This window comes from Molossus molossus, unplaced genomic scaffold (genome assembly GCF_014108415.1).
Source record: "Molossus molossus isolate mMolMol1 unplaced genomic scaffold, mMolMol1.p scaffold_m16_p_16, whole genome shotgun sequence".
In the NCBI taxonomy this organism is placed as follows: Eukaryota; Metazoa; Chordata; class Mammalia; order Chiroptera; family Molossidae; genus Molossus; species Molossus molossus.
Genome location: NW_023425351.1, coordinates 47,051,719 through 47,074,611, shown reverse-complemented (window position 1 = coordinate 47,074,611; position 22,893 = coordinate 47,051,719). Strand labels below are relative to the sequence as shown.

General features: G+C 31.7%; 1 protein-coding gene and 1 non-coding gene across 15 annotated transcripts in view; one reads left to right on the top strand and one right to left on the bottom strand.

Annotated features, from left to right (window-relative positions):
• RIMS2 (regulating synaptic membrane exocytosis 2) overlaps positions 1–22,893 on the bottom strand; it is a 513,935-nt gene that overhangs the window by 117,945 nt on the left and 373,097 nt on the right. For 7 of the 14 annotated variants that reach the window (XM_036264293.1, XM_036264291.1, XM_036264292.1 and 4 more), the window contains 2 exons: positions 5,862–6,034; positions 4,759–5,001 (listed from right to left, as the gene is read on the bottom strand). In XM_036264293.1, the coding sequence (XP_036120186.1) occupies positions 4,759–5,001; positions 5,862–6,034 (416 nt within the window). The remainder of the gene's footprint in view (positions 1–4,758; positions 5,002–5,861; positions 6,035–22,893) is intronic. The other 7 variants (XM_036264303.1, XM_036264304.1, XM_036264305.1 and 4 more) reach the window with 1 other exon arrangement.
• Positions 17,348–17,454, top strand: LOC118631960. The gene has a single exon (XR_004959944.1). It is a non-coding gene; the product is annotated as a U6 spliceosomal RNA (small nuclear RNA).

Below are 22,893 nucleotides of genomic sequence, written 5' to 3'. Positions count from 1 at the left end.
TTTTAATACAATGTAGTCTAAAAATTGAATTAAATTATTATGTTTTGGGATATGAACTTAATTTCCGATAGACTAGATAAAAGAGAAAATACAATGGGCTACATTGTTTTGTTTTCAGTGAAACAAATATATTCTTTAAGACAGATACTCATGTAATTTTAAAACAAAAGTTTTACATAGACTATTTTAAAATGAATGAATGGCACAGGAGACATCCTCTAAAGTGCTTTTATAGCTAATACAAAGTAATTCTTTGTGGCTGTTTCTTTTAAGAATTTCCCATAAGCTATTTCTATTTAACACTGTAATGGAAGTTTTAGCCAGGTCAATTAGGCAAAAGAGAAAAGAAATAAAAGTATTCAGCTTGAAAAGAAAAATTAAAACTATCTTTATCCACAGATGAAATGTATCCTATAAAGAATATCCTAAAGAATTAACAAAAAGCTTTTAGTGCTAATAAATGAATACCTCAAGATTGTAGGATATAAGATCAATATACAAAAATCAATTGCATTTCTATACACTAAAAATGAATAATCCAAAAATAAATTTAATAAAACAATTCCATTTATAATAGCATCAAAAATAAAATAGTTGGAATAAATTTAATAAAAGAAGTGCAAGATGTGTACCCTGAAAACTATAAAACATTGTTGAAAGAAAGTACAGGAAAACATAAATAAATGAAGTATCTCGTGTTCATAGATTGGAAGACAATGTTGTTAAGGTGGCAGTAATCCCTAAATTGAGCTAATTAATTAAAAACAACCCCTATCAAAATCCCTTTTAATCTTTTTTTTCCCTAAAAATTGACAGGTTGACCTTAAAATGCATTAGGAAATACAAACAACCCCAAAATGAGATTGGATAGCATCATTAACTACCTGCACCAAAATCCCCTGGGATTTTTGTTTTAAAAATGTAAATTTCTGGGCTCCATCCAAAACTTGCAGAATCACAAATCTAAGAGTGATGTTCAAGTATTGTTTAAAAGTTCCCATTTTCTATACAGTCATAAAACAGAGGAGAAGTTATTTGCTAAGATTTTCAGTAGTATTAACTAGAAGACAGCCTCAATGCAAAAGAAAAAAACCACCACAACAAAGAAAACACAAGCCATCAGTAATGCACCGGCAGAAGAGCAGAGTCTATCAGTGTGCCCTCTGGGATGAGCTAGCACTGAACAGTACTTCCAGAAAACCAAAAAACACTCAACTTGATCAACAAAGTATTAAATATTGGCTGCTTAAAACTTAAAAACATCTGCCAAATAATAGAAACTTATGTTGAATGATTTGTTCTACTAATCTGGTTTGTCACAGAACCAAATATCTCTTGAGTCCATGATAATAATCATCAGTATAACAGAAGATGCTGGCTTTCCTGTTTTCTGTGTTCTACATCCATCTAAACTATGGAAGAGCGTATGAATCATCAAGTCCTCTATTTGACAAGCAAAAAAAGCCTAGGCAGATAGAGTGGGTAGGTACAGAGTTAAGATGAGACAGAGTTAAGATGAGAATTCAGATATCTTAGATTCCTAATCCACAATTACTTTCATGAGACACACTGCTTCCCTTTAATGGTATAACATAGGCATACATATCAAGTTCTATTACATAGTCAATGAACATGTATTTTCTAAACTTATTATGTTAACAGCAATAAATATTTTATAAACAATTATTTTGCTCTTCTAAAGATAAAAACTTTTTGCTAGATAATTTAAATGGTTTAAGTCTCTTAAAAATAGCTATTCTTGAAAATTTGAACTGATGCTATTAAAAAATTTCCCTATCTCAAGGACAATCTCTTCCTAAAGATAAGTTGTAATTCCATAACATTTACAGAAATGCCTTAGAACTAAAAATTTATAGAGAACGAGTCTCTTGAATTTTTTTTCTTTTGTCTTATGTCTCCAGAACAGAGCCTGGAAGAATGAATGAGAGTCTAGTTTGATGACAAAGCTACCAACATTGCTAGTTTTGACAATGCTATACTTTTCAGTATTTTTTTTTCTATCTTCCATGGCAGATTTAAGATCCTCCCTTTCATTGCCACATTCTTTTGTCAATATCCTTGTGAATTTGTTTAGGTATCTTGATGACATTTTTGGGATATGGCGCTACCCTTAAACATCCACCAAGGCTAAGAAACTGCTTCACTGTCAGGCTTAAAAGTATGAAAATATTTCATTTCCATTTCTAATTTTAAGTACAAGCATGAAAAGTTTTCTAAATAAATATTGGTTAAATGAATGATTTTTCTTGTCTTAACACCTTTTTTTTCTGGGCCAGCTTTGTTATTTGGTATATAATCAGCCAATGTAAATAGATATAAAATTTAAAATACAGACATACACAGAGTGAGAAAAATAATTCAAATTGCAAATATAATTTCAGATTTTCTAGAGTTCACCATATCATCATTAATGAGAGAGGCATTTTACTAGTCCTATATACAAGCATATAAATATAAATAGCTAAATATAAATATATTATTATCAACTTAGAAAAAAATGTTATACTCAAGTATTTAATGAATTTTCCTGAATCTATCTTTTGCTATTCATTTTCTACTTGTACATTCAGAAGACGTATGTTAATTTGACTTAATATAATACAAAAAACATAATTGTGTATGACAAAATGACATCTGACCACTATAATGAAAACAGCAACTATAATCAATTTTGTTCATTGTAGTCACTATATTAACTTTAATTAGTAACAGTACTATAAATACTTAAACTCTGAAGTCAGAAAATTTTTTTCTTTATAAAAACTTGGATTAGAAGTAAAAAGCATAAAGTGTCAATGGTGTATTATAGAACATAATTATTTCCAATAATGTTGCATAAGCACAAAAGTTGTTTTTAGTATTTAAACAACATACGATTGTTTCTATCAACTATCAAAGCAAAGTGACATTGGGAGTACTCTGACATATTTTCTCTCAGAATAAATCTTATTAGTTTTATTCTAAGAAATGAAAGCAAATTTAAGATCCCATGTTACAAAAACTAATTAGTAACACCACCATTTTCTTACAAAAATTGCAGTTGACACTCTTGCCATCTTATGGAATATATGTTCTCTGGAGAGATCAGCCTGGCATTCTTCAGTTTACTGTTGCAGAAATATTCTATAGTTACTTAAGCTGAATATAATGCCTTGATGACTCGGATTGCTAGGAATATACCATCTTTCCCTTTTTTTCTTTAAAATAATGTGCTTCCTTCCCGAAGAACATGATGAAAGAAAGTAATATTAAAAATTGGGAACTTAAGGTTTTAATCTTCCCTAAACTTCTGTCCAAGCAAGGTATGCCAGAATAAACTCTGGCTCTAGAAAAACATCAATGGGACTCGTGTTTTCATTTATAAAAACAAAAACAAAAAACACTGAAGACTCACGTTTTGCTTTGTTTTTGAAAGAAAATTCTCTTTCCAAAAACAAATTGGAAAGCTTTTCTCTGTGAATGAGTGACAAAATGATCCTATGCTCAACAAATCAGAAAAAATGATCTTTATAAATAAACTAATGTAATTATCAAAAATTAGATAAAAAACCTGAAATTAATAGTTTAGACTCAAATCATAAACTATGTATAACTTAATATTCATTATTAGGTGTGATGTCAATTACACAGAAACTTTCATAAAGCAGGAATAGTCATATATACCAAGCTGAGACAAAATGTAAAGTATCACAGACTAAACAACTAAATTGTATACCCAAGGGATAAAAAGCTGTCCCGATTATCTTTCTCATTAATTATGAGTAAAGCACATGCTAAGATTGGGTTTAGATATATTAATTGCAAAATCTGGCTTATAATAGGGTGTGCTTATCAAACAGACTTTGTACTAACACAAAACCAAATTCTAGATTGAAGACTAGAAACCCCAGTTCCTTCAAAATGTACATGATTTGCAATCCTCAGTCTCAGATAAATGTAATTAGAGAAACCTCATCCTCAGGCAGAAGGTTGAAGTCTTTCTGCGTACTCAACCTGATCTGACATTCAGTATAGCACTGTAAAGACAGCTTCGCACTTAGTGCCTTGTGTTATGAAAGTGAAAGCATAATTGTGTTTTTTTCCCTGTCATTATCCCCTGTTCAAATGGCGTTTTCTTAGCTGAATGAATTTTGAGAGGGCCCTAACCCAATATGTCTGCCTGGAGCATCGACCCTTTCTTTTCAGCTGTTCTACTCTGCAGTCTTCCTCGGGACTCAAAACTGCACCAGAACCCACCAGAAAACTAAGAGGCAAGAGAGCCAGAGACTGAATAAAGCTTACTTGTTGCTAGTTATTTTGCTACTTATTAAAAAATCCATTTCCTGTATGTAATACTTCTTATATAGTAGCCTAAATTTTTTCAGCCCTTTCTGAACTTCATTTCAAAGGTTTTGACTCCACAAATGGGGAAGATACACAGCAATTCATGCTAAAATGGGGGAAAAAAAAAAAACTAAAAGGAAATTTAAATTTGATTCAGCTCATCCTAAATAACTTGAAAAGCAACCAGACTCTCAGAACTAGTGGATACATATTAAAGACTGTTAAATAAATCAAACTATTTGATAATAATTTGCCAACACATTAATTAGTTGTATTAGAACACAAACAGAAAAACATAAGACAATAAACCAACAGGTAACCAGCAAGAAAATAAACCAGCAAAATTGTTTTCATAGGTAGGAAAAAGGACTACATTACTAACGGGAAATGTCTACAAAAATGAGCATATTTTACCTGTCATCCTCTTGTGAGAATCGTCTCTGCAAATCCTCTTTATTCCACTGTTCTTTCTCTTTCCCTTGCTCAGGTTTATCTTGTGTTTTTTCCTCGACTCCTGATTCTCTGTTTTTCTCATTATTTGACGTTTTTATAATCTCTTTCCCTTTCTCATTCTCATTTATTCTCTCTTCCTTTACCTCATGAACTATCTCTTCATGCTTATTCCCTTCTGTCCCTCCCTCTTCTACTCCCTTTGGCCTTTGAACGCAACACAAATCGAAGGAAGGCATGCAAGTAAACACAAAAAAGAAAAAAAAGTAAGAAAAAATGCATACAAAATTAAACAGAAAGGAAATGAAAACAACTAACCATATATAAAAATTACATTTTTAAATGTTGAAACTTTTTTCCAGTAGACCAGAGAAGCACTTGTGTAAGCAACACTTCATCATAATTGTTCTTTAAATCATATTTTCCTGTTATAGAATTGCATGGGAAAAAAGTAATGGTCTCTTCATTTTAGATTTTTTTGTGATACAAAGAAGTAAAAATAATAATTTAGCTCAGGTGCCCATAAACTCTATAGGTCAGGTGATAAATGCAAATTATACAAACATATGTATTGCATTCATAAGTTTTGAGAAGCTGACGACTTCTATGCATTTATAAAAGTTTCAGGAAGATAAGGAGCATCCTACTAAAAAAGTAATATTCTTCTGTTTCCTGAGTCACTGAAACACATTCAGCTAGGGAAAACCCCAAATATTGTTTTCCACATTCCTTAGAACATTAAAAATTCAAGCCTTCACAGAACCATCACTTTAGCCTCAATAAATATATAACAACTACTTTTTATAATAGAAAATGTTAAAAAAATAACTAACGATATTATTTCAAGTAATCTAGTAAGGATTTTTTTTAAGTTCTATAAAACTCATCTGTGCAAGAAGTTTGAAAGGTAAACCAAAACATAATAAATACGTACAGAAGTTCTTATTGCCAAATGACATAATCATTCATTCACCTCTAGAAACAAAGAATTTTACATTCATCAAATGAAAAATAAAGACCTTCTAATATAAATTTAGAAGAGTTTCCTGCAAAAGTCCCTTACTCACCTGATTTTCTTGTTTCCTCTGGGCCGTTCTGATTGGACAGACATGTAGCTTGTGCTGCTGAAACGAGAAGCACTACTAGTCCTTGAAACCGCAGATACATCACTTACATCACTGTCCGAAGATTTAGTGGAAATATTATCTGCCCCTCTATGAGGATCCCATCCTGATCGATACTGTTAACACAGATTGACAAATACGCAGAAGTTGTCAGTATTACCACACAAAGCAATTATTAGCTTCTCCTATTTCAGCACTTTATTGTCCACAGGGGATACTGCAAAACCCCCACTCAGTTGCACATAAAACAAAAGTGAATGGCAATTATCCTAAAAGAAAAATTCAATTTATGTGAAACCTTTGTTTTTTAGCAAGGGCAATTAGAGCATTTTCACCACACCCCAATGAAGGCCATTCAAATAATTTCACAACAGCAATGGCCTCAGGGAAGAACTTTTAGGTAAAATCTGGGAAATAAACATTGGCTTAATATTAGGAAGTAGAATATTTTTATTTCTGATTAAAATTTGAAAAAAAATGGTTTAATAAAGTTGCCATTGTAATTTATAAAAACCAATTTTAGTAGCCATCAATTTTCTCTTTAATCCATTATGCTTCATTGAAAACCTAGAGATAATACAAAATCTAATTATTAAAACACTAACTTTTTCTAGAAAAGCCAAGAGAAAAGAGAAAGTTTAATTTTTGAATGATTACTGGAATTTTGATGAATCCTAGAAATACTAGAAAAAGTCATTATTATTTATAATAGTTAGTTTCCTGGAATGAAATAATCAGTTATCTGGCACAGCCAGGGTGCAGGGTGTTCTGGGTGTTCAAATATTCTGGTAAATCAAAAACCATCATAAATGCTTTATGTTAATGACATTGGGATGTAAAAAAATAATAGACTTTAGGTCTGGAAAACCTGGAGTAAGAAAACCTCTTACTAGCTGGTTAAAACTGAGCAAATTATTTAACCTTTAAAACCTGTTTATAAATAATAAGGATAATACTATCTCCTTTTCAGTATTGTTTTGAAAATTAGAAACACAATCGACCTTTGAACAACACAGAGGTTAGGAGAGTTGACACCCTCGAGCAATTGAAAATCATCATGTAACTTTTGACTCCTTCAAAGCTTTACTACTATTAGCCTACTGTTTATTGGAAGCCTTTCAATTATGTAAACAATCAACACATATTTTGTATGTTAATTGTATGATGTACTGTATTCTTACAATAAAGAGAAAATAAAATGTTATTTAAAAAATAATAAGAAAGAAAAAATGCATTTATTGTATTTATTGAAAAAAAATTGCATATAAGTGGGCCTGCCCAGTCAAACCAGTGTTGTTCAAGGTTCAAATGTAATACATGTCTGGTATCTGAAATAATGTTAAAAAATTCAGCCAGTATCATTACTGTCCTGATGGTTATTACTGGGTAAAAGAATATCTGTTAACAGACATTTCTTTAATTATGAGCACTTCGAGCCTAATACTGAAATATCCATATATGTCAATTTTGCAAGAGATTTTTCTAATGATTGTGTTCACAAAGCCTTAGAACATTATTATCTTATAGAAATCATTTACTGTGACTTGAACAATCATCACCCAATAAACAGGTCTGTATGAATGACAATTGACTGCAAATGCTAGTTATAAACATTATGGCTAAGATATAACGAATTTTACTAGGGAAGAGTATAAACATTAGATCAGATTCAAATGACCTGTTTTGTATTCTTCTCGAGGCTCTTCCAGTATCCAGTTGTATATTTTTGAATTAACAATAGATACTGTACATCAAATGTAAAATAAAGGAATTATTTCTAAGGCTTCATAAGATTTTAATAATCAAATTCTTAATTTAGAAATATAAATCCAAATTAAGTAAAAAATTGGCCTTAGTCCACATTAACTTTCCACTTTGTTGAATAAATTCTCAATTAACAAAAAGAATATACTGTAATAAAATTTTTCAAAACAATAGCTGTTTCTTATTTTCGAGGAAATATTTATGTAAATGGTACCTTTATATATTATTTATAAAAGTAAGATTACTCATTTACAGTGGATTTATTTGGAGAACATTTAGTCTATGATATTCCTTTTTCAAACTAAAAGAGTTTAAAATATTGAAAAAAATTACACACTCACAACACACACACACACACACACACACACTGTGTATGTATTTGTTTCACCAAGTGTATTAACAGTAAATTTGATCTCAAGTTGAGACATAAGTGGAAATATTTCATTTTATTTATATGGTTTTGGATATTTCATTTATAAGCAAAATAAATGTTTAAGAAAAATTTCAAAATTATTAAACTGTTCAATAAATACTGTACTGTATTTGGGGGACTTTATCATTCTCATTCTTGTTATTTATAATAAAAAAGAGAAGCAGTCTGATTATATCTTTTAAAATAATTTAACATTGGATAGATAAACAGTTTAGGTATTACACTTTTTTTCTTTATAGCAGTTTGGTATTATATTTTTCCTTTGCTTTTGTTCATAGGATTATTATATCATCTAAATTCAAATGAAAAATCCTAAATTTTAACTTTGGAGGTGGTAAGAGTAGTATTATAATCATTATGAGCATATGCTCTGGACTAAGACTGAATCAGTGGTCTGAATTCTGGCTACATAAATCATTAGGTGTGTGATCCTGGGATAATAAATCATTAGGTGTGTGATCCTGGGATAATAGTTTCTATGGTTCCAATTTTTTATATGTTACAAAAAGAATAACAAGCATACCCCTCTCCTAGGCTTGCTGCAAGGATTAAATAAGATGTATGCAAAACATTTAGAAAAATATCTGACACATAACAAGTATTTCATAAATACCAATGATGATGATGATGATGATGATGCTGATGATTAGATAGTAGCTAAATACTGGCTTTAGATAAATTCTAGGAATGTCTTTAACAAAAGAGGTATTGGGGACAACAAATAAATAATATTTCTTTAAGACTGCTCTAAACTACAATAAAAATAAAACTTTCTACATATATCCAGTAGCTTTGTTTCAGAAGATATTTTTAAAAAGCAAAATTTAAATATTAAACCAAACTTTCTGACTAACTCCCAGTATGTCCTCAGGCCTCACCTTCCCCATCTGGTCAAATTCATCCATATCCCATCACCTTATAGGGAATTACTTATTCCCAACAACAGGATGAGGACGAGCTCTATCTCACAGGAAATATATTACAATTCTTAATGGAACAGATGTTCTGTTTCACATTTTTCTCTCTGCTACTTTATCCTGATATCCAAAGCCACCTGGTACCTGTGCATCTCATGTCTCCCAACTGATTCTTGTTCGATTTGTTCTGAATCCTAACTGCTGACTTGACTTTAGAATTTCTGTAGTTAGGATCCAACTTTGCTACTCTGGCCTTTGTCTTTTTAGGTAGTTGTAACTTTTGATCCTGTGGCTATGATTCATAAGTGCATACAGGTTAGCCTAAGGCTTAAGAATTTACTTTTTTTGTTTGTTGTTTTTTTTTAAACACCCATGGTGTACATTGCACATGTCTTTGGCTAAGACCTCTCAGATAATCTAGTTTGCTGAGCTAAAATTTTGGATATGCAAAATTTAAGAAAAGATATGATTCCGTGCATTATAGTTTTATGTCTTTTATATTCATCAAACAATATCTCTTGTTATAGGTGTGTGCGTGTATGTATCTGTGTTAATGTTTAATTTTCTACCTCTCTATAAGAATAAAAGCTCCTAAAGTTCAGGATATCTTCCTTATCTTTGTAGGTTCTCTTAGCACCTAAGAGACAGAGATTTAATTTAAACTCAGGTTTAGTTTTCAAACCATCAAGATAAGGATAAATCCCATTTTAAGGATTATTGTGAGGAGTAAGAGAAATAAGACTTAAAATACCCAGTAATGTGCTTAGCACATAGCAGTGCCTAAAAAGCAGGTCAGTGAATAAAAAGACACTGAGTAGAAAAATTTATATAAAGGAAAAATACAAACTAGCCAAAATCTCTAGTTTGACGATGATTCTGGTATTTACTCAAGGCCTGCTCTAAGTACATTTCTCTGAGTACTTCTCAGCAACTAAGCATATTTACCTTTGGAATATAGCTCACGTTTACATTGTAAATAGACACATGATCAACAGAATGAGAAATCAAAAGAGAGAAATAATAAGAAAAATATTTTTATAAATAAAACTTCAGAACTTATTTTAAAAATATTTTGAATATAATATCTTCATATATACAATTCACAAAAAGTCCAGAAATCAAAGTAATAAATGACTTAACACTGGAGTTAACTTTTAAAATGGTTCATTTCTTTTGCTTTTCCTAAATATATTTTTGATTGTCCTATAGTATAAAAACAAAAGTTATATACTTTAACAGTGAGATAGGAGCAGGTAAATTATTATTATGCCAAAGTAATGAGTTATAAATGTGAGTAAGTTTATTTATTTAGAAAATAGTTGCTTGCCTAGCACTATGAACCATGAATGATATGTACGTTCATCATTCTCTTTAATGGAAAAAAACAAGATTTCTTGCATAGGATTACATGATTCCAATTGAAAATTGTGCTCTGATTGGAGGTCATTAAAATCATGTAAGAGTGTGAGGAATCTTTTCCCGACAGCATTTTGATGTTTTGTACATTACTGTTAGGCAGATCATGAACTAGAAAAATGTACTGGAAATTATTCTTCAGCATGTTCCAGACTCTAAAGAGTTTCTAAGTGACTGGAAAAGTTAATGGTCTCCCTACCTACCTAACATTAGTGAAAAGTAACAGCATATCTGCAAAGTTTTACTGAAAGAAAAGTGTTAATTAACATTTTGGAATAATATTCCTGAGAAAAAAGCATACTCAAATTTCTAAAATAAAATTTTTATTTTCTCCAGTATATTCATTTGAAGTTTTTAATTAGGTAATTTCCTAGTGATTTCTCTACAGCATCTTAGCATCTCAGGCTGCTTAAGCTTTGTACATGAACTTCTCAAACAAAACATGTGGGTGGAATTATGAATTCCCTTAAGCATTGCTAGTGTTTAATTTAATATATCTCACCAGAAAACTGTAATTTTTTTGTCTAAAACTCCAGTCCAAGAATTGATTGTTGCAAAATATTGGATAGTAAGAAAGCCCAAGTTTGAAGAAAAACAAGTTTTATGCCGTCAAGAAGGACCTGTAGGACTACTCATATATTCAGAGAGAAAACACACTGAATAGATCAAAATATGATGAAGAGATAGGGCGAACATAATCTTTGGAAGAGAAAGGAGAGGCTGAAATTCCAGGCAGGGATTTGATACCAGTTGGGGGGTACTGAGGATATAAGAACAGAGCAGAGGGAGTCTTGGCACTGCAGTCAATTAAAGAATCATGTAAGCAAGACAATGTTCTTTTTTTTTTTTTTGACATCTTATTTTTATTTCATATCATAATTCAAAGAGAGTAGCTGTTGTCATTTGATAGTACCACAACTGTAGACACTCTCTCTGATGAGTTACTTCCTGATGATTTTTTCTCTGTCTTAGCCAAGACTTTTATCAATGCCTGATTTGAATGTTGCACTGTGCAAAAACCTGTTTGTCAGAGACAATTTTGTTTCGATGGGACTCCTAAAGAGAGTATTATGTGATAAGGTCTCTGCTTGGGAGAAAGAAGACAGGAAAGGCCACAGAAAATTGAGGCTAATTTAGGTTTAGCCTTATGAACAACAGTGTTCAAATGAAATCCCAGCTATAAAAGTCTTCCTTAATTCTTTCAAGGAGAATTATACTGTCTTGAGTGTTCCTAAACTACTTTAGTGATGCCTGTCTTACAATTTTATCATATATCTGTCTCTGTCTCACATCTATCTATTATCTATCTATCATCTATCTATCTACCTTCTATCCATCCATCCTGCTAGATTATAAGCTCCCTGAGGATGACTTTCTTATTTATTTTAGTATGAATGTAGTAGGAATTCAATGAATAAAAATGAATGGAATGTTTGTTTCACCTGGGCTATATACTAGAGTATTATCTCCAGTATATAGTATCAAATCAGAGTATAAAATACTATGATGATAGTTGAATAGAGTTTAGTCGCCTAATTCTTTCTTTCTTTGTGGGGGTATAGGCAGTGTTGTGCTAGTATATGTTTAACAACCAGTTACCCAAGGGGAACAAGTTCTGATTTACAGTTTGCTGATTTCTGAAGAATAAACACTTCCATTACAGCTAATATCAAGGAAAGAAGAAGGGAAGTCAAGTTCAATATGAAAAAGCACAGCAATTTAGTCCCACAAATAAATTTGGCTTCTTTCTTCTTCCCAGCCATCCCCAAATAAGATAGAAAAATCACAGCTGGCTGCCATGGCCTGGAGTGCACATGAAATGGCAAGATCTGAATGATACACTAGTCTTTATTTCACGATGAAAGTGAGTGTCCACCAGACACTGCCATCCATCCCTGTATCAGGCCAGCTTATCAATAGAGAAGATTGTTCTTGGAGCTCAGATGACCTCATTTCTAAATATGAAGCAAACAACCAGCAGCTAAGTGGTCAGCTTCTTTCATATGTTGAAATCTACTTAAGAAATAGGCAGTGTTTCTTGTTTACTGTCAGCAAAATGACAAAGGGAACAAAAAAGATCAATAGCATAAGTATATTAAAAATAATATGGTCATAATAATTAGCTTTCTACCTCCTCCATTGTTCATCCTAATTCATAATCAGAATTACTATTAAAATGTATGCATTAAGAGATATATTATTTGTGTGTCATGCTATGTGATAAACAAAATAATTATTATTAAAAAGAAAAATGTACCAAAGGGAACAGTTCTGATTACAGTTTGCTGATTTCTGAGGAACAAATACTCCCATTACAGCTGATTTCAAGTTATCAAGTGGTCACTAAACACTACCAGCTGTTGGGTTTAGGAAGACATACACTGTAGGACTCACTCAGACTCCTTAGGACACAAAGACTAAAAGACAGTAATATATCAGATCTGTAAATTAATCATCTAGTAAATCTTGTGAAAGATGAAACAGCAAAAATAGCTTAAGGTAACAACCCACAAGTGTAGAAAAGGTAGCCATTAGCCTAGAGGCCAATACTTTTGTTTCTCGGGCTGAAGGAAATTTATAAAGTTAATTTTTTTTCCTGGAGAATTTGTAGAAAAAGAATTCTTGCTAGTAGTCACTATGACTTTCCCAAAGGGTTGGCTCAGTGGGAACTCTATGCCTGTTATTATTAAGCTACTCCATGACAAAAGTCTTACTTTATTTACTGCAACTATTCTCAAAAACAAACAAAAAACACCAATAATATCCTAATTTACCAGCCAGTAATGTCTTTTTATTTTTATTTTTTTTTCCTAATTTTGCTTTTACATTTAATGTTGTTGAAGTCCTCTCTCTTCCAAAACTTCCATAGTGGCTTCTTAGATAACATCATTCATAGCTTCTCCCCTGTCTTCCCGACTATACTTATTCTCCTATGCTGGCTTTGCTTTCTCTAATCTGATTTTAAATTTTATTTTCAAAAATTTTCTATCTTTAGCCCTCTTTTCTTTTCACTATACATATTCTCCATGAGTGATCTAGTCCATTATCTATCCATTTTAACTATCATGTAATGACTAATAATAAATCCTTATCTTTTGCCCTAAACTTTCTCCTAAGCTGCAGACCTGTTTTTCCAGATTCTAACAGGACATCTTCCATATGTTATATTGCAGGTACATCAAATTCAATGTGGCCAAAACCAAATTTATGCTTCCACCCCAAGCTAGCTGTTTTTGTATCTCTTATATTATTGCATTATTTAACAGGCTCAATATCAAACTAAAACTTAGTAAATTTGTGAGTTATCTTTGATTTCACCTCCAAATGACCCATCCTAATCAGTCAAGAAATATTGCTCAGTCATTTTATAGAAACAAAGATCTCAACTCTTAGCTATTTGGTAGTTCATGCTGGTAATTAGAGTCTATTACACTTGTTTATCACAGTCGCTGCTAAATGCCTACCAATATTCTTTCTCTCCTTTTGTTCTTTACTAAAAGAATCCATATTTATTTTGGCTGTCTAACAACAACAAAACAAAACTTCGTTTTCCAGGAAGTAACTAGAATGATCATTTGACTTGAGTCTGGCCTCTGAGATACAAGCAGGAATCTAGGGGGAGGCATCCGGAAAGAGCTATTACTTTTCTGAGTACAATGGGCTGACTCATCTGGTATGGCCATTTGCCTTTCCCTCTTGGTTTTTCTTTGGAACTGGAGTTTAAACATGAGCTTAGGGGTGCAGGAGTCATTCTGTGACTATGGGGATGAATATCTTACTTTAACAACAGGAAGCAGGAAGCCATGCTCTAAAAACAGGGAGTAGTACCAGCTGAGGGCTATTTGTGAAAATAAATTCCATATTTATTCAGATAGTTTTGCACAGATTTTGATATGCCACTCATTCTGTTCTGTGTCTGAAAAATATTTTCTGCCCTCATATACAAAGGAATATTCTTTAACCAGCAATATTGGTAAAAACCATAATATAGTCATCTAATTTTAATAAGAGGCAGTAAATTATAATGACCATGGAATATAGAGTTGAAAGATATTAATGTGCAACTGTTCTCCCCCTTACTGGTGGCTATGTAATCTTGGTGCATGGATTGATGCTCAACCAGTGGGCCACACCGGCGAGGCAAGAGATCATAGTTCTTGATACATAGTAAATATTTACCATGATAATTAGGCATAGTTCATGATGAAATTAAAGAAGCTCTAGATTGTGATACTCAATTTTCATCATTTGGCTATAATCTCAAACACAGTATTTTGACTTGAAAAAAGCTATGAAAGCTTTATAAGCTCCTGATTCCATATTCTATTTAAAAATAAGTCATTGTTCTTTGACACCAGATTGGCTTATTTATTTACGGTAGGATAAGACCAAACCTAACTTGGAAATTCATGGTTTTTATTCTTAAAGCTGTTAACATGGGTTATTTTTTTATAATTATGTTTATACTTGGCATTAAGAAAAGTTAAACTATGGAATGTAACAATCCATGACCATAACACTAATAATGATTAAAGTTGAATAATATTATAGTTTACAAACAACTGTTAAATATTTTCTATATCATTTCTTTTTTTGAACATCTAAGACAGCTGTTATTTTAAAATTTAATATGTATTAACACTTAGCCATTTATTTAGATGTAACCATATAACATAAATATTTTTCTTTTTCAACAGCTTCAGTGAGTCTTAGATTTATTTTTTAATTTTCATTTATTAAATTTTTTAAAATTACAGTTTACTTTCAGTATTATTTTGTATTGTTTAGGTGTTAGATTCATTTTTACAGCCTTTATTATTCCTGAAATTTCTGCTTCAATCAAGAAGTGTTTTCAAAGTTTTTCTTCCCAGACCCTTAAATGTATTAATAACAGTATCTCATTCTGATATACATAACATTTCATTAACATCCAAGCCAAAAGAGAATAGAACAAACTGTCTGCTGCCAGTCCAAACTGATGAGCCTTTTGTTTTTTTGTGAAGAGAGAGAAGTCACCATTAAAATACTTACACCATTATTATGACCAAAAGCTTCTTCAAGCCTACAGATTAGAAACCTGTAAAATCCAGCTGAAATTTTAAAATATCATAAAGAAACACTCCGTAGCCATAAGAATTCCTGATATTTGGTCTTTTATAAATATCTTAAATATTATATGGCTCATCATATGACTTTTATCATTTTTAGAGAATATTTGTAACTTTTATTAGGATATAGGGTAGAGATAATTCAGCTATTGAATTATCTAGTACTCCAAAAGCTAGTACTCCGAAGTAGGAGCAAGGTCCTGGGAATCTGAAGCAGGTAAAATACAATAAAAATCAATAGATTGGGAATATAAAGTGGGGCTCCCTTTCAAATATTAATACCTTAGAAAACAAGAGAGTAACTCATGGTACTTGTATCTAACAGAATCAGGACTAGCTAATAGCCTGAGTAACCACATAATGTTGAAAAACTTGAAAGGGCATGAGAATTATCATGACCCATCAAATTTAGGGTAGGGCAGAAATAATTACATTCTGTTGAAAATCTGGAAGAGGCCCACTACTCTTTCTTTGTGTGAGATGATACAGCAGCATTAGCTGGGTTTGCATTAAGACCATTTGGGATGGAGCCAACAGCCAAAACATGGCAAGGAGCAACTAGAGCAATAGCCTCTGAATAGTACTCCTTGTCTTTAGTTTCCTTTTAAAATGCCTCTTAAGTATACCATTAAAGTTATCTTCTAAAAGCACAAATTTGTTCATATTGGTGACTACTTCTTTAAAACCCATAAGTGTAAAAAAGAACATTCTAGATTTTTAATTGAGTGATTTAAGGCCCTCAACAATCTTGTCCTAGCCAATTTTTCCATTGTTATCTCCTAATATGTATCCCAGTTTGCTCTATATTTCCATTCAAAAGAACACTAACTGTTCCTTAAACATGGCCTGTGCTCATATGCTTCTATGGTCTTGCTTAAGATCTCCTCATTGTCTGATATGTGCTTCACCTCATGTATTATTCTACAATGTATTCACAGATTTCTCCAAGGAAAATGAATGCTTCTCTTTTTATTCTTTCTTTGCAGGGTTTACTTGTTTTATGTCACGTAAGACAGCCTATTTTGTATGAGCATTACTTATGTACGTTTCTCCCTAATTCAATTATGAACTCTAGATTGGGAAAATTATACCTCCTTTCCTCCCTCCCTCCTTCCTTTCTTTTCATTCTCTCTCTCTTCTTTTTTCTTTTAAAATCTCCCTCCATTCCTTTATTCCTTCCTCATTCACTCACTTTGTTTTACTGTTATTCATTTGATTATTTCTCTGGCAATTATTTTCTTTTAATATTGCAGGATCGGAATTCAGAATTATAGTTGGTCAGCTTCAGAGTTACCCAGTTATGTAGTTCTGAGATGCAGGAAAGAGAAAGTTACTAAATGTCTTCTGAGATTATAAAGTATGTTCATATACACAAAAGAGGACTCATATAACAACCTTTTTCTTTTTTCTTTTTTTTAAGGGGACATCTGTAATTCTTTCAACAATAAAGATAAATTTATATAAAAAATAAAAATAACAGCCTGGTCGGTGTGGCTCAGTGTCTGAGCATTGACCCATGCACCAAAAGGTCGCCAGTTGAATTCCTGGTCAGGGCACATGCCCAGGTTGTGGGCCAGATCCCCAGTGGGGGGCATGTGGGAGGCTGCCAATCAATGTTCTCTCTCATCGATGTTTCTCTCTCTCTCTCTCTCCCTCTCCTTTCTTCTCTCTCTAAGGTCAATAAAGAGGGAGGGAGTAAATAAATAAAAATAACAGCCCAGGAAAGTTATTTGGTGCTGAAACATACTTTCAGTTATTTGCTCATCACTGAGCCATTAAAAAAAAAATCACGTGCTCACTTCAGCAGCACATATACTAAAGTTGGAACAATACAGAGAAGACTAGCAGGGCCTCTGCACAAAGATGACACGAAAATTCATGTAGCGTTCCATATGTTTTTTAAAAGATCACAAAATCTTAAAGGTGAAAGTGACATCCTTGTTGGCTTCCTCATTTTAGAGGAGAAACTTGAGTTAGAGAAGTTAAGTGAATTGACTAAAATTATACAACTTGTCAGTGAAAGCATCTTTCTATTTCTTCTTATTTAAAACATTTTTGTGAACTATAATTTCACTTTTAATGGGATACTAGGCAAGCATTTTAGAACCTAACTCATTTCTTTTAAAAGTATTCACCTATTATTTTTCTATTTATATATACTTTAAAATAAAGATTTTATTCCATTTCTGGAATTTTGAAAATTCTATCTAAAATGATATGTATAAGCAGAATATAAAAACAGCATGAAAATAACTCTACAATACCACTTATAACTATAGTTGGATAGTTTTTAAACAAGTGAAACTTTAAAATGATTAAAAAAACAAAACAAAAAACCAGTATCGTAAAACTAACTTGAATAAAAAGATGTTTTCTAACCTACTGAACTAACAAATTTACATAATCCTTTATTTATTTTTGATGCAGGGAGAAAACACAAATGGGCTTAAGAAGTAACATGTTCTTATATGACCGGAGCCTGAAAACTGTTAGCCTTGCTGTGAGTATTCCTAGTCATGAAAATGACCTGAAAGTGCCAATAAAATCATAGTTACTCAGGGAGTTGTGTTGAGCTGGTAAGTTTTGGTTCATCCATCAGAATAAAATCCAGCTGTCAGTTTTTTTTTATTACCCTTACCACACATGCTATAGTAAATAATAATAATAATAAAAAACCTACCATGATTGGGCACTCCTATGTGCTAGGCCAAGTTCCATACACTTTTCCATACCTGAGTTCCATACAAACTATATTTTGACCTCCTGAAGTTATCACCAGCCCAAGGTCCTTCTCTCATATGAGATATATTTCAAGATTAGCTATATTATTTACAGACTGGAGTATTATTTTACAATCTCTAAAACTGATAAAATAATAAAAATTCCAGGTTTAGAAAAACATTAGTAAATTTATTTTGCTAATAAATAGTATCTGTTTTCTTTCCAACTGAAGAAAAATTACAACAAATTTTTGTGCTCATAAACTGTAGATATGTTCAAATTATAATTAAATTATAATTAGTCAAATTAGATAGAAATTAATTATGTAGATGGCTCCACACTGTCCTAGCTGATTAATTGCATTAACTGACTAAAAGTTTTGACTTAAATATTGATTTAAACTTAGTGATCAATTATTTCATGTAAAGTAATAGATAAAACATTATAAATAAATTTATTCTCTAAATCATAATTATTATGACATAAGTTAATTAAAGATGCATAGATTCAATCATTTGTGAGGATATATCTAGTAGAGAGCCTGACACTGATCAGAGACTACTGAATCAATGAATGAAACAACATTAGATGAAGGAAACAAAACAGAAAATCGAGTTTAAACTTAATTTTAAAGATTAGGCTATGAGAGTAAATTATTTGCTTAATTAATGATGAGGTTGCTTAAAACCAAAGTGATTTTTTCAATACAGCCACCAAAATATCATATATTTGTATAGCACTTTATAGATTACAGGGTTCCCTCAATTTGTACACAGAAAAAAGTTAGACTGTGAAGAACTAAAAGGCAATTTATGCAAAGCCTTATCACCTAAGTAGCAGAATCAAAATTAGAAGCCAAATCTTCCATTTATTTCTCAGTATTTTCTTTATTATGATTAACTAGACAGAAAGCAATAATCATATGTCCATTAGAAAATCTGTTTTTGACTCTCATGTAATAACCTACCCAAACTTTCGCCTAAAGTTCTTATCTTGTTCTTACCTTGGAAAAATATGATTGATATTCATCTGCTCTAAAACATTTTCCAAACACATGCCACCCCTGCCATTCTACACATCTATGCTCGTGCTCATTCATACACACAAAAAAACCATTGAGTGCTTATCATAGCAAAAGCAAAATGCTTGCCACTGGAGAGCCAATAAAGATGAATAAAATACAGTCCCCATTCTCAACACTACTTGAAATAAGAAGTATGATCACTATATGAGACAGAATGTATGTATTTTAGGAGGTGATAGATGCCATGAGTTCGAAAGGTCTATAAGTTTTCATATTTCTGTTGTTTACAATATTTTTATATATGTAACTTTTATGTCTATATTTAATCCTTTTAGATGATATAAAATTTGAGTTGGAAAGAATGCGTCTGCCCTATTTATCACATTTTTTTCCTTCTTTATTTCCCATATCCTCCTTGATTCTATAAAGCAAGATCTCACTCCCCTTGGTGACCAATATGATTCATCCCTTGTACCCCTGTAGGGTATTCTAGTTGTTAGCAAGCCAGGAACTCTGGAGGCTTGAGGAAAGCAATGATGAATGCATAAATTTCTTTCTTGCTGGAGGTAAAAAAAAATTCTTTCCTCTGTGTGTTCTTAGGCAATATACAAGAAGAAAGTATTGCTCTTGGCAACAGTAGCTATTGTCCATAGATTGATCCTTTTAGCAGTAGATGTCTGAATGCCACTTTTTAAAAATTCTTTCCTTTGTCAATTTTTAGTAACATTATACTTACTAAAAAAAAGAAATTAAAATTTCTTCTACAACTTTATTGTGTTCTATAACACATAAGTTGTCTTCAACATCTCGAATGACTTCTTAATAATTAATAATTATCTTTTTTATATTTCCTGGCCTGAAATGCAGTTATATAGTAGGAGGAAGCAGTTCACAAATACAAGTTAAGAAAAAGGACCAATGCTTAGATGTCAGCATAAAATTATGAATAAGAAAACCATATTTCAATTTAAATGTGGTTTTATGACTAAGAAAAATAATTTTAAAAATAAACTTGCAAACACAAAGCTAAAAATATTTCATATGCTAGGATGTGCGAGAACGTAGTTGAAAAAAATCAAAAGAGAAAGGTAACTTTTAAGAAATCAAAAAGTTTGAAATAATATAACGTTACCTAAAAATCAGTATTCACGTTATACTCAAATATGTTTTTATAATGTATGAAAATGACAACTTAAAATACTATTAATTACTTTGTTGAGGTATGTTATGGCTGAACTATGTACCCCCAAATTCATATGTTGTAATCTTAGCTCCTAGTACCGCAGAATGGGAATGTATTTGGAGACAGGGTAAAAACAGGTCATGTGGGTGGGCACTAGTCCAATAGGACTGGTGCCCTTAGAAGAAGAAATCAGGACATAGACATACACAAAGAGATGACCATGTGAGGACACGGTCAGAAGGTGGTCATCTGTAAGCCAAGGAGAAAGGTCTGAGAAGAAAACAAATCAGCCAACACCTTGATATTGGATTTCTAGCCTCTATAATTGTGAGAAAATTAATTTGTTATTTAAGCTACCTAGTCTGTGGCATTTTGTTATGGTAGCCCTAGCAAACTAACACAAAGAAGAAAAAAAATCCTGAAGTTAGAACCTTTTAAATTCAAAGATTAATTACAGATAAAAATATAAAATTTCTAAAATTCCATGAAAATTATTTACTATTGAGTTTTTAACTATAGATCTTTAACATAAAGCAAGATATATTTGTAGCTCTGAAACAAAAAGGAAATGGATAATTGTTGTTTCCATCAGCTAAACTATGGAGGAAAGAAATTCTCCTTCGGTTCTGAGCTTTAGGGTGTGTGTGTGTGTGTGTGTGTGTGTGTGTGTGTGTGTGTGTAGATATAGGTAAATTATGTGTAAATATAATTTTACCTATCTTTAAATTAAAGTTGAAGTACTACCAGCTTGCTAAGGAGTAGAAATGGTAAGAATAATAATTTTGGGTAGATAAAAAGTTGACTAAACTGATAACAATAAGACAACCCAAATACATTTTTAGACTTTTAAAATTATCATCAATTTTTATACTTTTCTGCTCTTTTCATCCACATATATTTAGGATTATTTTAAAGATATACTTATATACATCTCATAGGTTGTTGATGGAAACAAATATAGACCTGAACCCCCAAGGACTTGATAAGAGTGAGTTATCTGTTGGAAACAATTTAACCATTTTTCTTTTGTGGGTTCTTCCCCATCATCATCATCATCATCACCATCATCACCATCATCACCATATTACAACGAATATTTAATTATTCTTTATTATATTTCAAACTCTGCTTAAGAGTTATACATATATATATAAATAGATTTCATCTTGAAAACAATCCTATGAGGTAGGTATTATTATTAGCAATTCCTATAGAATAAGGAACCTAGGCATAAGGATGTTAATTAACTTGCCCAAGGTCATACAAATAGTTACAGAGGTAGGATTTGAACCTAGACAGTTTGGTTCTGGAGACCATAGTTTTAGTACTACTCTGTAGTATATATTTAATCATAATCACTAAAAATAAACTGAAGAGTGATTAATAAAACTGCCTATAAATCTCTATCACTATCATCTGGACTTGAGAAGTTGTGCTGTGAATGTGGCTACTGCTACGGTTATAATAATGCACACCAATAGCAAGAAGTTATACTTGCAACAGATATTCCTCCCTTGATATATTGATCATCCCCTTCTTATTTATCTCAAAGATAAATCAAGAAATTATATATATACATATGGAAAAATTTTAGTTACTTTTTAATTCTAGTTATGTGAATTTAAATATAAGTAAGAAATCTACCTTCACAAACATGAACAAGAAAACACAAAAGAGAGAAAATAGGATATAAAGTCTCTTAAAATACGATTTTATCTAGTTTCTTTTTCATTTAAATCCACAACTCACTTTTTGTAGGTGACACTAAAGATTTTTAAATCAGGCCATGATAAAAGATTACCACTAATATCTCTTGCATTTCTAGGGCCATATTGTATACTTCTGCTCTTACTTAAAAGTTTAATTATCAAGATTTTAAAATCTAGTTTTATTTCCCTTCATAAATATACTTGATAAAGCAATAACCTTGGAATGATGTATAAAAGTATACAGCAGGTGACTAATTAAAGGCTTGGAGGTTCATTGGCTTGGATAAGCAGCCAGTCTAGAAGAGTGAGTTTGGGTTCATTTGGGGCAATACTTTGTCAAAATGTGTCCTCAGATGGCAGGGAAAGGTGGGCAATGAAAGAGGTGGCAGCATCACCCAGGAATCAGCACAGTCCCCGAGCCTTGTGCCTAAATCTGGCAGTAAGAAAGCTTCCGGGTATGTAACTTGTCCTCTTTTTCCTCCCTATGATTCCCTATCAGCAATGTCACAAAATTCTTTTTGACATTTTGCTCTAAAACACGAAGCTATCTGACTGCAGGATTATGTAAAAATGAAGACAACAATAAAAAAGCTTTTTAAGGTAGAACCGAAGTTTAGAGAAATGGTGTGTTTTATTGAAGAAATCTAGGTGGAGCCACTAGCAGTCTCTCTGGTATCTTCATCAATAAGACTGATTCATA